The 17,595-nt window shown below is 40.4% G+C and overlaps 1 protein-coding gene across 2 annotated transcripts in view; it reads left to right on the top strand.

Moving 5' to 3' along the window:
• The window catches only part of LOC131075952 (uncharacterized), a 239,990-nt gene extending 223,031 nt beyond the window's left edge, over window positions 1-16,959 (top strand). For both annotated transcript variants that reach the window (XM_059211023.1, XM_058012940.2), the window contains one exon: window positions 16,554-16,959. In XM_059211023.1, the coding sequence (XP_059067006.1) occupies window positions 16,554-16,724 (171 nt within the window). In that variant the 3' untranslated portion in view covers window positions 16,725-16,959. The remainder of the gene's footprint in view (window positions 1-16,553) is intronic.
• The last annotated feature ends 636 nt before the right edge of the window (window positions 16,960-17,595 follow it).

Here is a 17,595-nt window from a genome sequence, read left to right as displayed (position 1 = left end):
TTTTTGCTTTTTTGCTTTCTTCAACTTTTTTGAAAGTTGACCTAGGATTGGGTTGTTCAGGTCATGGCAACAGGGTTCCTATCTTCGAAATCAAAAATTTGTGTCTCCAAGCACAAAAAGCAAGGGAAAATTTCCAAATATGGCGTTGATCCAGATATTCCAAACAAACATGACAAATTCATCCAAGTGTTCATGGCAAGAATAGAGATCATCGTCTCATACCAGTTCAGAGTTTGTCGTCAATGGAGTTGATCATGTCCAAACTATCTTCAAGTTCGCCCAACCTTGGCATAGAAGCTAAAAAGTTCGCCCTCCTTCAAGTAAAGTGGCAAGCCAATAGCAAAGTCCGCCAAGGCTTCACTCAACATGGCCAAACAAACCAACTCTGCCCAAGGTTAGAGAGGACAATGTCCAAGGTGTTATGAAGTCTGCCTAGGAGGAATGTGAAGATGGCTGGCCAAAGAAAAAGTCCGCCCAGCACCTAGAAGTGGCATGGCAAAGGTAAAGTCTGCCCTCAAGGAATGTCCAATGACTCTCAAAGTCTGCCATGCTTTGTATAGGATATGGCTTAAGTCAAGTAAAGTCCACCATGGCATACAAGTTGCCAAGTCCGCCCAAACATGGCATGGAATTCATGAAGTCTGCCATGCATAATGGCCTAACATTGCCAAAGTTCGCCTAGACAGTAAAATGGCCAACTAGTGTTGAAGTCCGCCAAGAAGAGGAAGATGGCTTGACAAAAATGAACTCCGCCTAACTAGGAAACAAGAGTATGGCCTAAAGATGACCAAGTTCGCTAAGAAAGAAGGAAGAAGTGACTAGAGAAAAGATAAAATTGGCATAAAACAGTTAAAATCCGCCATTGATAAAGGTCTAACCAAGTTGGAAGTTAAAAAAATGAACTCAACACTCAGAATATTTTTGAACATTTTTCCAACACTTGGAATATTTTAAACACTTAGAAAATTTCAAACTCAAGAAGAATCTAGAAGATTCCATGCCAACTTGTTCAAAGAGAAGATTAAGTTTCCGTTTTGGCAAAAATAAAAGAGTCTAGGTTCAGTGAGAAAAACATGAAGTTGCTAAAATAATCGAACTCTTCAACTCTATATCAGTTCAACTTGTCATTTTCAATTCATTCTCAAGTTTGAAGATTAAAGGTCGATGGTGAAAAGGTTTTCTCTCTGGAGGTTAAGAAAGAGAGATTTTGAAAGAGGAAGTAAATTTTCTGAGTAAAGAAATTTACCAAGAATTTCCAAAAGTAAAGACTGATTTTTCGTCAAGAAATCCAGTCAAAAGTATAATTTCGAAGGTTCAAAATCTGAGTTTGACTGATTTCTTTCATCCTTCTTTTGTCTTAATCACTTTTTCTCAAAAAATTCGATAAGCCAAATTCTTCCATTTTCAGTCTGATTTTTCACATAAATTTAGCTTTTTGACAGGCGAAAGGTTGAAAATTGGAGAAAAACATCCAAAATCAGGGTTAAAACCTTAAATTTTCTTGAAAGTAATGTTAGATTTTCATGTTTATTGCAGGTTGGTGTCCAATCAAGGAGGATTTTCAAGAAAAGTCTATATGAAGTTTGCTAGCAAAGTGTTGCAGCCTGTCAAAGATCAAATTCAAATGGAAAAATGTTAGAGACACCAACCTCGGGCACGTGGGCTTCAAAGATTTCAAAAGGAGAATGTATGGGCATGATGGACACTTACCCACACATATTGCTCGCCGAATGATGAAATGGTCTTGTCCAAGCAGTTGGATTTTCGCCAACTATGGAATTTGTTGAGTTGATGGTTGAATGTGCCATACATTACAATGCTCAAGAAAGGAAAATCATTGCGCCAAATGGGAGAGTATTGGCTCATCTCAAAGAGTTAGCCATTCAAGAAGCATTTGCAATCCCAAGTTACAACTGAACTTACATATAAAACTAAGGAGGAAGCCAAAAGGCTCTATGAAGACCAGCTTGAGCTCTATGCGACAAATGTCAATAAGTCGCGGTTGGAGAAGCCAAGGCCCAACCTCAAGGAAGTGCCAAAGAGATTGCTTCGCACTGACTTCAAAGAGGACTATGGTGATATCATTCTACTACTAAATAGAGTAATGGGCAGACCTCAAGGTGTGCCATTTGAAACATGGATGTACTATTTCATTGATGAGATCACCTCAGGTGTCAAAATGTTCAATTGGTCTCGGATAATCAGCGACAACCTTAATGAACAACTGAAAATTTTGGAAAGGACGAAGTATTTTTACATGATCTCCTACATTGTTTACCTACTAGCAAGAAACTACAGATATACAGGGCTGATTTGCAAGGGCATAGTAGGCAATGGCGAGAATAAATTTAAGTCCTGCGACTGTTATCCACAGCAAAAGCTCAACGAGAAGGCCCACTTCAAAAGGGTAAATGATGCAATTTTTATGTACATTACTAGGACATTGCAGGGGGGAACTCATTAGAGGCTCACTCAGGAGGCCAAGAGCTTGATAAGCAAGTATGGATCCTGGTTTATCCAACATCCAAGATTCACATATATAAGAGTCCAAGGATTTACCGAATGTCCTTACCGACTTCCGATTTATCCTACCAATAGAATGATCTTGCTAGAAGTCCTTAGACAATTGGAAACATATCAAGGCTTCCAAAGAGCAAAGTAGAAGGCAGCCATTTTCTTTCCATTTTTCATTGGAAATTTGTTGGAGTCTTGCCCAACGGCGCAAGAAGCTGAGAGTGCCAAGTTAGAAATGCAGTAGTATCCATTCACATTTTACCGGTCTAGGGATAATTTCGATCCTCACAACCATATTGGATCAATTAATGGAGAGAGGTACATGCATAGGGTTGATCTAGAGGATTTTTGGGCAAATGTTGTGGACGAGTTTGATATCAGGAAAAGATTATGGTCTAGATTGCCAGTAAGCTTGATCAGAACAACAAAGCTTTTATGTGTGCCTGATCAGTTAGAGGATGATGGAGAGTACACTCAGCCACGCTTTGATGAAAAGTGGCCTCTTCTTGGGGGGGATGATGTTGTCAGGAATAATCATTATGTTATGTTGTTGTCGGTAATTATGGGTTACGGCAATCAGTTAGTCTTCCCGAAGGGCAGTTGGACGCGACGGTTGGTTGCACCCCTTCGGGTATTATATATTGCATACCTTTCCTTGTTAGTGGGATCATGATAGTTGTATTTGGGTGTGATGTTATAAGCACTTGATGTACATGGACTATTGAATTAATACAGAGACTGGTTCTTTAATATATTTCCATTATGTTCTGTGCATTTACTTTCTGCATTTAATCGTTTACCCGTATGTGGCAAACATCCGGCGACGTTGCCTAGACATACTCGGGAAAGGAAGTAGCGAATGGTGTATAGACATGATGGGCCTACCCGTTGGTGAGATCAACCCAGAGGCCGACGACACACAAACGGAGCTCTACGATGGAGAAGACATTGCAACGAGGGAATTCTCAATCCTGCTTCAAATGGCCATCGAGACCTACGTCTGAAGAGAGGCCACAGAGGCTAAAGTCCCAACAAGTGCCATGTGGACCGCACTGGAAGTTAGCCCCGCAGCGAATCGGCTGATGAACCACCTCCCCCAGTTGCTTGCATAGGCATCACTAGCACAGCGAACCCGCCTGGAGGAGATTGCTCGTGAGGAGCGATACCAACAGGTCCTCCGATAGTACAAAGAAAACAATCGTCACTGGGAAGCGGAGTGTGATGGCAAGAGGCGAAGGGGAGATTGAACCCTAAACCTCCAAGAGGAATAAAGAACATTCTACACTATAATAATGGTGTCGTACTTTTGACACATTGTATCTGATGGGATGAATTAATAAAGAAGTGTTCTATTTTTATGTGCTGCTATTTATGAAGATGTACGGGAATTAATGCCCAACTTATTAAATAAGGACAGAAATAACAAGGCACAAAGTGAGGAGTGGGAGGCCGCACAGAGGGCCTTGATTTTGGAACAACAAGTAGAACGTAGACGGAGGCCGAGGCAACTTGCCGAAGGACGACCTACCGAAGGGTTGCCCGAAGGGAACCAAGGAGGTGTCATGGGGGGTGCAGAAGCCGAAGGAGATTTCTACGCGTCGCCAGAACACTGTAGGGTGAGAAGCCACGAAGGGTTTTTGGTGAAACTAGGCTACTAAGAAATCTAGTCAAAGCGACCCGGGATCAATTCAGGAACTTATCTCTTACGCCGCACACCGAGGACCACTGAAGGGAGCGAGCAAAGGACGAGGGTGAGAACGGTTAAGAGGGCAACCGTACGACTGTAGGTGCGGAGGAGGCACAGGCACACCGCAGACAGGACCCCCTCTTGGGACCCATCACACCAAGCACGCGGGTACAAAACATCGTACCCCTCACTCAAACAGGAAACACCACCGGCGCGGGAGGGAGTGGCATGGGTGCACGACAAACACACCACCTCTGGGGACACGACCCCCATCAATGGCCAATAGGCAGAAGATGCCGAAATTCACTGGCGACGGGAAGGACGATCTCGTAAGGCACTGCAGAACCTGCGAAACCATATGGGCGGCCAATGGTGTCACGAACCAGGACGAATGGACGACGCAATTCCCAGCGACATTACAGGGAGTTGCTATCAACTGGTACTCGGATATTGATAAAACTGCAGTGGCCACATGGGACACGTTGCAGAAAGCCTTCGAGAAGGAGTTCCGCCTACTCTGGGATGATAATGAAATAGTGGCAGACGTATACAGTACAAAACAAGGACAAAAGGAATCAGTTCGTGCCTACGGAAGGCACCTAAAGGAGCTGATTGGGAAAATGGAGAGTCAGTCGGCCGACGGACTCAAGAAGAGGTGGTTCATAGAAGGCCTAAAACCCTGTTTGAAGAAGAAAATGAAGATAGTCCCTCCTTCATCATACAATGATGCATACAATAGGGCTATGCTCTTAGAAAGTGAATACAAATTCTCCAAGAAAAAGGGAAAGTCCTCCTCCAAGGAAAATGACTCTTCCTCTGATGAGAATGGTAACGAGGGGTCGAAAAAGAAAGTGACAGCCCTGTAGAGGGACATGGAGCGTATGATGAGGAATTTAAAGCGATGAAAGGCTCTACTAGCCAGACCGAAGGAGACGTGTGGTGCACGGAGTGCAAGGAGGGACATACGAAGGGTACATGCCCGAAGAAGGCCTTTTGCCAAGTAATGGGACACTCCATCAAGGAGTACCCATACAATATGAAGACCCGAAATACGCAAGTGTTGTTCATTGAGCAGGCCACAACATCCGCACCAGTGGGTACGGCCCAGCAAACCAACACAATGGCATCATCTGGAGGTTACCAGGACAACAGGCGCGGCGGCGGAAGGAATAACAACAATAACAATAACCGAAGTCGTGTTCTGTATGATGCCAAGGGCCGACCAATGATCCAATGTAGGGCTTGCAATCAGTGGAGGCACTTCGCCTGGGATTGCACGAAGGAAGCCACCCCTCAACACCTCTGTCGCTGGTGTGGGCCAGGCGACCATGAGGATGCAAATTGTCGGAAGCTAGGAGTAAACCTTTTGAACATCGAACCCACGAAGGCAGAAGTGTTGGCAATCACAAGGGCACAGTCCAAAAGGGCCACATACCCCGATCCTCGCACGGAGACCGAGAGAGTGCGGGAAGCAAGGGTCGAGATCACAAAGGAAATGGCCGCACAAAGTAGCCACGAGGCCACGAGCCCGTCATAGACAAAGGGAGAAGAGAAAATTCTATGGCAAATATTGCAAATAGAGGTACCCGTGAAGATTCAAGACCTCCTTGAAACCATGCTACAGCTGAAAACGGCTATCTTAAACTCTGTACCCACACAAGCTAAAACAAGGGAGGTCGTAAGCCCCACAGTCGACCCTATGTCGTTAGTAGTCAACAGCACACCAACCGGCAGTGGTAGAAATGGGCATCCTAGGAACTACCTTGACAGACACCATTGTGGACGAAGGGTCAGGAGTAAATGTGCTCCCAGAAGAGACATGGAAAAAACTGGGAAAGGATACGTTGTGGACCCCCACGTTCAACCTGCTAGGGGCAGATCAACAAGGGATTAAACCCCTCAGTACCCTCATGGGACAGCGGGTGATGATTGGCACGCAGCCCTTCATGCTAGATTTTGTAGTGATTCCACTTAAGCAAAAAGGGTATGACGCCATTCTCGGACGTGGGTAGCTCATTGCAGCAAAGGCGAACCATAACTGGAAGCAAAATACGCTTTCCTTGGAAAGCACAGGGAGGAAGTATGTGATCGATCTCTACGCAGATGGTGAGCGAGGAGTTGGCATCCTCCTAGTCGGAATCTGAGGGAGACCAATTGGGTGAGGATGGAGAAAGACGCCATATGGAGCCCAGTGACGGAGGGGTATTAGAATTGGAAGCATGCTTGGGGGATGACGGGGACTCCATGAATGGCCTCTTCCACTGGCAGATGGAGGATTACGAAATGTTCCAAAGCTACAGGCTCGAAGTGGAGGAACCAGAGCAAGTAGCAGAGGAGGTGTACCTGCCAGAATACAGAGAATATTGGAAGGGAGACGCCCATGTGAGTGACACCACCGCACACCAGTTCCCGAAGGAAGAATCCATCAGGTATCAAGAGGTGAAATTGGAGACAAACCGCAGTGACGTAGATAATCCCAAGATCATTCGTGTCGAAAACGATTGGAACCCTGTGTGGAAGGCCACAACCTTCAAAATTTTTATTCTTATTCTTCGTCGTATTTACAAGGAGACTGTGGTTCCTGTAGAATTTATGGTTCTAGGTCTTCGGATGGCCATTGAAAATAGACTTGCCATCAATGGGTCCAAATTGAAACCCTACCACGAGAAGCACGCAGGGGACCCGAGAGTCCGGAGGGGGACCCAAGAGGCGGGTAGGTGACTCGAGAGGCACGGGACCAAAGCGGGAGACTCTCGAGCAAGGCAAACCAAGAAGGATGAAGGGCGATCCCAGAGGCACAGGACCTGAGCTAAAGACTCTCTGGAAAATTAGATTAGGAAATTTAAAAAAATTATTAAAAAAAAAAATCGGTGGCCACGATGTGGAACCGTTGTCCGGTGGGACCACTGTTGAGGTCCCCATACGGTGGAACCACCATCGGGGGGCCACTTTCGACGGAGGTCACCAGTGGCGGAATACCACCGTAGGCCTGAAGGAGCACGGCGACGACGACGGCGACGGCGGTTTTAAAACCAAAACAAAAAAGGGTGAAAGGAAAATAACCACGGCACGTCAAGGATAAACGGTGGTGATGGCACGTGAAAAGAAAAAGTGTGTGGACAGCTCCTCACCCTATTCTTATTTTGTCGAAGTCGATGTAATCTGTTCTACGTTCATTATCAATATAAATGCTTTTTACAAGTGCGAATCCACAGGTTATTTCTTCGGCAAGAAAAATCTCCTTCTATCACTTGCGTTGGGCAAAGTATAATTATTTCCCCTTTCTCTGTGCAACACTGAACTGTCACTTGCGTTGAGCGTACGGAAGGAGGACCGTACGGTGTGTACGTGGAGGGAAGGCATTGCAAGAACGCGAGTCGTACGGCACCAGGGAGTTATTCAGTTCAGTTATCGGCCTTTGGGGAGTGTAATGGAAGATTTGAGGCATCTCCTAGCCTTTGTGCTAGAAGGTTGTGGCCACTGCTAGGCATGAATGGTAGGCTTTGAGGAACTTGGAGTATGTCTCAGCTGGACATGAGGTTGCCTTGGTGGATGCACAGAGGGCTCGGGAGGAGCTGACCACCAGGTTGGAGGCAGTAGTAGTGTCAGACTTAGCTCAGCGTACCCAGGAGTTGGATGCCGAGAGGGCAGCGCGGGTGGCTATCGAGGACAAATTGGCTAAGGAGATAGTATCATTTGAATAGCAGTTGGTGGAGGCTAAGACTAAAAAGTGTGTTTTGCAGACAAGTTTGGTTTAGGCACCGAAGGACTGTGATGTCAAGGATAAAAAGAACTCCTTGCAGAAGCAATAATGGTGACATCCGCAATTGAGCATCGAATGGTAGCAAAAAAGGGTTTTCAAGTGAGGACGCAGCAGGTGTATGAGTTTCGGGCTCGACTGGCGTTAGCAGTTCCTGCATCTTCTTCATCGGCAGTGCAACTACCTCCTGCAGGGACGCCCCCTCCGCCCCCTTCTTCTTCTATACCTTGATTTTGTTTAGTGTATGGCCATCACCTCTATTTTGTATTAAGTTGTCCGGAGACGACTTCTTTTCTTGGGGGGCATGATGTTGTCGAGAATAATCATTATGTTATGTTGTCATCGGTAATTATGGGTTACGGCAGTCAATTAGTCTTCCCGAAGGGCAGTTGGACGCGACGGTTGGTCGCACCCCTTCGGGTATTATATATTGCATACCTTTCCTTCTTAGTGGGATCATGATAGTCGTATCTGGGTGTGATGTTATAAGCACTTGATGTACATGGACTGTTGAATTAATACAGAGACTGGTTCTTTAATATATTTCCATTATGTTCTATGCATTTACTTTTTGCATTTAATCGTTTACCCGTATGTGGCAAACATAGATTGCCAGTAAGCTTGATCAGAACAACAAAGCTTTTATGCGTGCCTGATCAGTTAGAGGATGATGGAGAGTACACTGAGCTCGCTTTGATGAAAAGTAGCCTCTTCCTTGCGTGAAATGGTCAAAACTAGAGTTCACAGATTTAGCCACCTTAATGTGACCAGTTGTCAAATATTCACAATGGTGGGTTGATCAGCAAATCCAAATGCTAAGGCAAAGAAATTTGACCCACTTATAACTTGATGGGCGAAGTGGAATCATATTCTTCAAATGCAAAAGCGTCTCAAAGTGCCAAGCCAATTGAAAACACTAATTCTAGGAAAAGGAAGGAAGCTGTTGAGAGCTCTTTAAGGTCAAAGGGGAAGAAAGTTGTGAACGAGGAATCTACCCAGAAGAAGCATAGATCAGAGCAATCCCATTCTGCCAAGTCCAAGAATGTGAACGATGTATTAACTTTTGAGGATGAATCATTAGCTGAAATAAAGAGTCCTCCAATCCATGATGGAAATATGGAGTCAATCCAACAGGAAGACGAAGAACCCCCATCTCCTACAGGCACAGAGATACTTGAATCAGAAAATGAAATGAATATTCTAGGTGAGGAATTTTAGGAGGGAATGATTTCTGCTCTTCAAGGAGTTCAAGATATTCCATGTGAAGAAAGTAATGAGGAGGAGGAAGGCATTGAGCAACCTACAATTCTTGATTGGTTGAAAGAGAGATTAAAGATAAAAGTACCTATCAAAGTCCAAGAAGAAGATGACACAATTGATTTCTCGGCCAAATTAGGGAAGGTTGCTTCAAAGAAACCAACCAAGAGGTTTTCCACAATTCAGAGGGATGAAACTGGTTGCCGTACAATTCAGATTGTTGTACCAAAAGTAGACAAAGCAAAGGGGGATATTGCTCCCCAGGAGTATGAAATCACCACCATCGACTTAGGACCAACTACAAAGGGTCAAGAGGTTGAGGACTTGGATAACTCAGTTACTTCCATGAAAGCAAGATTGGAAAAGGAGATAGGAAAGAAAAGAGAATACAAGGAGGAAGTTGAGCACCTAAAGGAATATATTCAACACTTGACCAAGCCTCTTGATCAAGGTGATGCAATGGCTCCTCCACTTTTGAATTCTTACAAGAAGCAATCAAAGATTTTGAAGAAGAAAAGGTAACAGCCAGAGAGGCCAAGGAGTGGATAGCGAGAAAAAGTGAAGAAGCAACCACATTTGTGGAAAGGTTAATGTTGGCATTGGACAGGCTTCCTTTTTTCTCTCTAGGATTGCGGACAGAAGCGTGGGACGACCTTCATGATGTTGGGGACAAAATTATCTCATGTCTTAGAGTGTTGAAAGGAATTCCCAAGCAAGAATTAATCGATGGAAAAGTAATCGCAGCAAGAGCTGCATATGATTTCAACACTTGGTACTGGGCATTGATTGCATGAAGTGAAGTCCTGGAAAGAGTGAAGGTTGATAGTATTAAGGCTGAGGAGCAAATTAGAGAAATTCAAAACAGGATTTTCTTTATAGCTGTTGATCTGCTTGAGAAAGAGACCATTCGAGAAAATGATATGCAACTGGAAAGTCTAAAACTCAAAACTTAGGAGATTTTCTTTGCCATCACTAGACCAATCCTAAAGCAGAATTTGACTAAGGCATCGAATTTCTTGTCCATCTAGGATGCCTTCCAGAAGCAGGAGTTGGAATGGAAGATTGTTTTTGCCATGTGTGCAGATGACTTGGACTGATCGGAATTCATTCATTCAAGGTCAATATGCTGCCACATGTCACAATGGAGGAGGTCAGCCCAATCGTGTCTAGGTTCATTGAACATACTGCCACTCGAGAGGATAAGGATGCACCTTCCTAGAAAATAGCTTCTTGTGCCACTTGTCCTTCATGCATTTGTCCTTAATATTATTTGGGGAAACCCTAAGTGGGGTTGATATGTTTTAATCTTGAGCGTTGATCGTAGAGTGATCTCGACCTTTCATTTGTTTTTCGGAAATCTATATAAACTCCTATTCTCTCATTTTGTTGTGTAGAGAGATTTATGGAATTATTGCTAAGAGCTACGTTGGTAATGTAAGTTCATTTGCTGTTTGCTTTGAATCCTTATTGTTATCATGTGGTTGCATGGTTGCATATTTTCTTCAACATAAAATAGATTTGCTTAGAGTAAATTTTCTTTTTCAAAGTTGTTAGATGAATGAAGGATTTGATAGTATAGATTGGTGAAACAATTGCTCATACTTTCTTTGAATGAATGATTTTTGTTCAATGTGTAAAGTTAGCGTGAGCTTTTTATTGTGGGTGCTTTAACTCTTACTTTGGATAAATATTGTTCGTTGGATGGTATTATTCATAGTATAGAAATCTTTAGCACAACCCTAGAAGATTGCACTTACTGTGTAGTTGTCCTTAGTGTAGCGAAGCAGAGTATTGTTATTGGTTTCACCTAATCTTTACCATCTCTTAATTTCTTAGGAGTGGAACTTCTAAACCCTTATCTTTTTTATCCTTTTATTCGTCCAAAATTGAAAATCCAAGAAAAGAAATAGAGCATTCGCTATCAAATTCGTCCAAGTCCTAACTTGTGAATGATACTAGTTGAGCGTAAGTCCCCCTTGTATTTCAGCATACATAACCAAGGAAGCTATCCAACATAAAGTCACCCATTCACACATATAAACCTTGGAGTCACCATGTGGTCTTTCTTTGCAATCTTGGCACATGCAGTGATTTTGTTCAAGAGAGGGTAGAGTGTCCTTGACATTTTTTTCTAATGTTCGGTGAATGATAAAACGTACACCAACAGGTACAAAGTTGCATCCTCATGTGGAGTGTAGATGTCTGATAGTCTGAACAAAATGAAAATAGCAAATTGTCGTTATCTAACTAAAAGTAAACACCACATCAAAACAATTTACATCTTCCTCTTCCCATCTCTAGTAAAAACTAGGGGAGAGGTATCTCTAGTCCTAGGACTTTGCCAAAATGTTAAAAAAAAGAAAAGAAAAAGAAAATCAGAAACCCTAGCTGAAAATCCAATTTTCTCTTCAAATTCACACCAAATCCTCTTCAAATCTCCAATTTTTAGCTGCAATCACCCTGCAAACACGTCCCAAGCGTTGGATGAGCAAATAGAAGCCAAAAAAAATGAAATTAAGTTGAGTTTTGATGTCTCGAGCCTTTTATGCAATTGTTGTCGATTTTTTTTGCGGGCTCGGCAAGTTTTTTGGAAAAACTCGCCAAAAACCCTATGAGTTTTTCTCAAAAACTCAAGCAAGTTTTTTTTGCAAGCTAAACTTGCAATTACTCATAGGCAAAAAAACCTCACCGAGTTTTTGGAGAGTCTTGCATCTTTGCGTTAAGGAATTTTTTTTTTGCTAGGATGGAAACTTACATCTTTATTGGATATAGCCATCAATGTGTTAACCAAGTTCAAGGATGGCTTAGACAATAACATCTGCAATGAGGCCAACTTAGCAGCCTATAGCCTTGCCAACAACTGATGGGATTGAACGAACAGAAATAAGGTCAAATTGTGAAGAGTTGCACAATTAACCCCCTACATGTTGATTAGCCAAAGAACTTGAAGTAATTATAAATGGAAGGCTTGGTGTAAATGAACTTACTAGCCAAGGACAAGCTCATGAAGCCCCACTCATATGCATTTACCCTTGTGCGTGTGAGATGGAGGGTGTTGATTTAAATTCTCAAAAGTTTGTGCATTTTCTTGTTCATAGTGCAAAAGATACAATTTCAAGAGCAGCATGAATGGACACTCCCATTTGGTTGTCATGCTCACTCAAGCAAATAGCATTTCTTGGAGAGATTACTAGAAAGAGACTCAAAAGTGTCTTCAAAATCCACCACGGGTTAATCCTCCATGTTGTCAAGTGGGTGTTGGGGGAGGAATTTACGGTGATGGATCATTGGTATAGAGTTAACAAATATCTCTTCGATGTTTTTATCTTCTCTTTTGGGTAGTGGGGAATCGGAGACGGCCAAATTATTGAGAAAGAGAAGCAGTTTATGGGAGATCTAGAAGACATTTTGGTGATGGTCACAACAGGAAGAGGCATCCCTCTCCCTTCCTTTTTTTTCCAAATTGAAGGATCAGGGATTGGAGGTGGAAAGATTTCTTTTGTTCTCTTCCAAGCACACTAATCTTGCCCGACACCAACAATATGCCATGAGGGGAGTGGCTTTCTTGAAACAGGTACTTGGATTGTTGCCCACAAAAGAAATCGAGTGGCTGTAGGAGTTCATCAATGAGGAGCAGTTGAGTTGAGCTATCTGCAGCCAAGGGTAATATTATGTAATTAAATTTCTATAGCTTGTAGGTTTTAAAAAACTCGTAATGTATGGCTCCAATTTTGTTGTTTGTTGCTGATGGAACAAGTAGTATATAAATATTAGGAGATAGTGTATAAGAGTTGAGTAGGTGGATTCTAGCTTTTGTTGGCCGATGGCCTTGGAAAGCCATAATGGCAAATAGCACAAATCATATGCAATGTAAACCTTTTTGAGCAATTAATAGATATGGGAGCAGTCCCCTTGACTACAATTTACCAATCCAATATATATATAAGAAAATAAGAATAAATGTAAAACAAAAGAGAAAAAAAAGAGGGAATCACTTTCCAAGTTAAAATAAAGGTTGAAAAACCTTATTAATATGTACGTTTATATTGGAGTGAGTTTTATGAGAAATTACAGTTTAAAAGTTAAATGCAATATTATTTATCAAAGGGTGTGAGAGCTGGGACCACCATTTGGGTTACTATTTAAACTTGTGAAATAAATGTAAATGGATATAGAGGATTTTCAAGAGATCATTTGAGGAAAGGATTATTGGTTTGGTAGGCTCCACATATTGGAGAAGGGTCACATAGTGTATTTCCAACTTGGGGTACGGTGTACGCTCGGGATTGTTTTGGCTGGGGGTATTGCTTGTGGAAGCATCTGTGTGGGTTTTGAATAAAAACTAGTTCATCCTAGAGTGTTCACAGGCCAAAAAAGGCTAAATCATTAATTCCTTTTCCAAGTGAGGAAGAAGAAACTATATCTGGAATGAAAATAGATAAGTATTTTTCCCTTTTTTAAAAAATATTTTGAAATTGGAAAAAGTATATTTTAAAAATTAAATTTGTAAAGTTGAAACTTTAAGAAGTATTAATAAAATTATTTTTTATTTATTTATTCTATATAATTTAATTTATAAATATTATTTCTTGCACATTTTATTAAAATTAAATCAATCTATTGTTTTGGGAAATGGTTGCATTATAAAAGCATACTCTTGCTTGATTCCATAGCTATTCTTATTCTTTGGCTTTAAAAAAGTTAGCTTCTATTTTTTCTTGGGATGTATTCAAGAGACTAAAGGAAAAGCAATTTTTTCCCATCTGCCATAATCAATTTTGTAGATGGCTATACAAGTGTAAAAGGATGTGCATTAAGATGATATCTTGGTGGAGTATAATTTGGCCTTAATTTCTATCTGAGGAGGCCCACATTGCTCTCAAAGATAAAAGATATAGATGAGGCATGTTCTCATGATCTATGTATAAAAATGGATAAGAAAAAAAATACCATCCCGTTCTTTACAAACACACCAAGGTGATTCAAAGTCTAGAGTTAAAGGCAAAGGGAAAAGTAACCTTGGTGCTTTCACTTATACTATATCCAATAAACATTGTACACATCATGGTGTTAAAGGTCATGTGGATGAAACATGTTGAAAGGTACAATGAAAACTGAACCCATGACAAAAAAAAGAATAATAAGAACAATCAAAATGAAGTCATGATTTATTTGGAAGATCAAAAAGAAGAATGCAGTTTTGATGTAGAGTAAAGACTTGTCTGTACACCCCTTAACAAAAAAGCTGCTTGAGGGGCAATGTAAGGCAAGGACAAAGGTTATTATACCAAACATTTTCACATAATTATTTAGATCAGGAAATGATACTTATTTTCAAGCTAATTTGATTTTAAGAAATCTGTAGAGAGACTTAGATAGGAGACATTAACACCTCAACCCATATGATGAGTTGATTGGAAGAAACATGTAATAGAACTGTCTATGACCAAACAGTGCATGCTGAAATTAACGTTAATCATCATTTTGTTGGTGAAGTTATGTGGATGCAGTTTCTCTTGCTGTGTTTAGTGTAATGTTTGGGAGATGATACATGTTTATTACATATGTTATTTAGTATTTACCTATGTTACCAGGTCCTTCACTTTTGTGTGACAAATCGCACTAATATGTTTCACAACCCAGTTTTGGGCTGGGACAGCCAAGGGTTTGGCCTGGGCACCCTAGGTACCCTATGGGTCCTTTCTATAAGAACCCACAAACAAGGTACTTTAGGTGTAAGGACTCATAGGGTACCCAAGGTGCTTGGGCGAAACTTAGGCATCTCAACAAAAAAACATAAACAAAAAGCTGTTATTGATTTGTTCATATTTGTCAAATGCATGCCGATAACAAACTTTTTCGCTAGGAAAATCTTTAGCAACTATAAGGGATTTTTTGCTGCTGTATGTAGTATCTACTCTTAGGCACTGGTATAGTCCTTTTTTAGGGTGTTATGCTTTCTTCTCTCTTTTCTTTCCCAAACGTTTTAGCTCTTAACATATTTCAAACTTTTTTAACCACTCATATCTCATTTCTATTCATGGAAATTACAACAAAACTCTCATTCTGAAATCTCTGATAGGCACGATCTACCTGAGCTAAATACATTCTATGCAGCACTCTCCAATCAATACCTCTTTGTTGCCCCCTTGCATATGTTGCTGTATTTTTCTATTTTAAAAAATAAAATGTATTGTATGAGCTCTATTACTAACGAGTTGAGGTACAAATGAAAATGTGAAAATATGAATCTGTATGCATAACATTAGGAGCATAAAGATGATTGCTGCTTTGTGACTAGAGGAGCTATGATATACGAAAACTATTATTGTCAACACACAAAAGAATTTATTAACTCAATCCAATAAATCTAGAAAGAATATTGAAATTTTGATTCCAAATAAATGCATGGCATTATATGTTAATTATGTCATATAAAAGATTGCCATTCATGGCACAAAATGATGGCTAAGTTGTGGCATTGCTGATAGTGTCACCAAGGTTTACCCTCATTGGCCAACATGCCGACAGGCCTTGCATTCCCACAAGGCCCTTGTTGGGCCACTGTGCTCATGGGCTTAAAGCCCCTGCTGAGCCAATGTGCTTGCAGGTTGGAACCAATGACGCTATTGCAGGCATTCATGCTAGGGAATGAGGTCCCCTATGTTATGGCCTCACTGGTTCATAGATCTAACAAAAAGTCTTATTTACTATAGAAGAGAAAACAACTGTAGTGTAACAAAGTATGACAAGCTTCATCATCCATGTTCATGAAGGCAGCTTGAATATCTCCTAGGTAGGTGCAAAAAAAGAGACCAGTACACCATATCATAAATATGCTTGCTTAATTTTTTTTAAGCTCATTCATTTGCAAATTTTGAAAACTAGTACTGTCCATTGTTAGAAATGCTGGTTCTCTTCCTTTTCAATATCAAGATATCCAATTTATGACCGCTTATGTTAGAGTTTTCAGCAACTTTCTCAGTCCTAAAATATAAATGTATATATTCATATTAATGGATAAATAACATACAACAGAAATTATATTAGCAGAGACAGTTAATTTTGTAAATAACCGTTCCTATGAATCATGAGGATGGCCGTTTCAAGTTCTACAAAAACTAGCTCAAGAAGCATATATACATTGCAGTTCTAAATGCAGTGTTTATTTATAAAAACAAGACAAGTATGTATTTCTAATGTGATTTTGAATTTATCTTTTTATTTGCAAGAATTTTTTTTTCTAAAACATAATGTTCGTGCAATGCGAAGGCAATTTAGGTTTTTTGAGAATCGTGTAGATAAATTGCTTCTAATGTCTGTATTGGTCTGCAGATTATTTTTGTTGAAGATAAGCATCTTAAGGAAACATTACTGAGTGAAATTGATGAAAGTCAAGTTCCTGAAATCTATGGAGGGAAACTGCCTTTAGTACCAGCACAAGATTGTATTACAACTAATAGTGCCCCTGTTACATCGAGTAATGAAGAAGTTGGATTTCGATAGCAGTTGCCACACCAAAATAGCATAGCTTTTCTTTCATGATTGTACTGTATTTTTTAATCTTTTATTACATGATTCTACTGTGTTGTGTTCAATCCTTAAAAGTTTTCAATGGTGCAAGATATGTGCCAGAGCTATTCAAACATTGAAATCACCTTTTCTAGGGATTTTCCAATAACATTTTGTTCTCAATTTCAGCAAAATCTTATGAGTGATCAGCAAATGTTGTTTTACTTTATCCTTTCATTCAAAATGATCGGAACCAAGAATAAATCAGTATTTGTTAATAATTCTTTAGATTGTCTTTATTAAAAAAAAAATATTTAGATTCTTAGATCAAGGATGTGGTATTTGCATCCTAATTGAAAAAAAAAATAGTGGTTATATGGAATCATGGATTTCCTTTCTTAATGGGAGCGTAATTAACAAGACATTTACATGATTTACAGAATTTTTGCTACAGGAAATAGCGGTATTCCTTTAAACCAAACTTCAATACGAATTTGTGTCAAACCCCTTTTGGGCTTGCATCCATGTGAAGTTAAAGCTCAATGGTTGTATACTGCATAACAGCAAAAGTCTATCTTGGGAATAAATGAGCAAAACTAAAAGATAAAGACTTTTCCGATTAATATGGAAAAGTTGGGTTAGGATTAAGGTTAGGATTAGGGAAAAATTTCTACAAAAATCAGAAAATAACTAAAACCCAGAAGCTTATCTTTGGACCAAAAGAATGTAATTTTCTACAAAATTGTGATTAAGAGATTTTTTGGTTAAAAATTTTGTATGATCAATTTTATGGAAAAATTCAGCCAGCAGACTAAAGTGCGAACTTATCATGATTAATCAGATCTGTAAAAGATTTCTGCTTCTG

The sequence above is a fragment of the Cryptomeria japonica genome, chromosome 9 (genome assembly GCF_030272615.1).
Source record: "Cryptomeria japonica chromosome 9, Sugi_1.0, whole genome shotgun sequence".
Taxonomy (NCBI): domain Eukaryota; kingdom Viridiplantae; phylum Streptophyta; class Pinopsida; order Cupressales; family Cupressaceae; genus Cryptomeria; species Cryptomeria japonica.
This window is presented reverse-complemented; position numbering and strand designations above follow the sequence as displayed.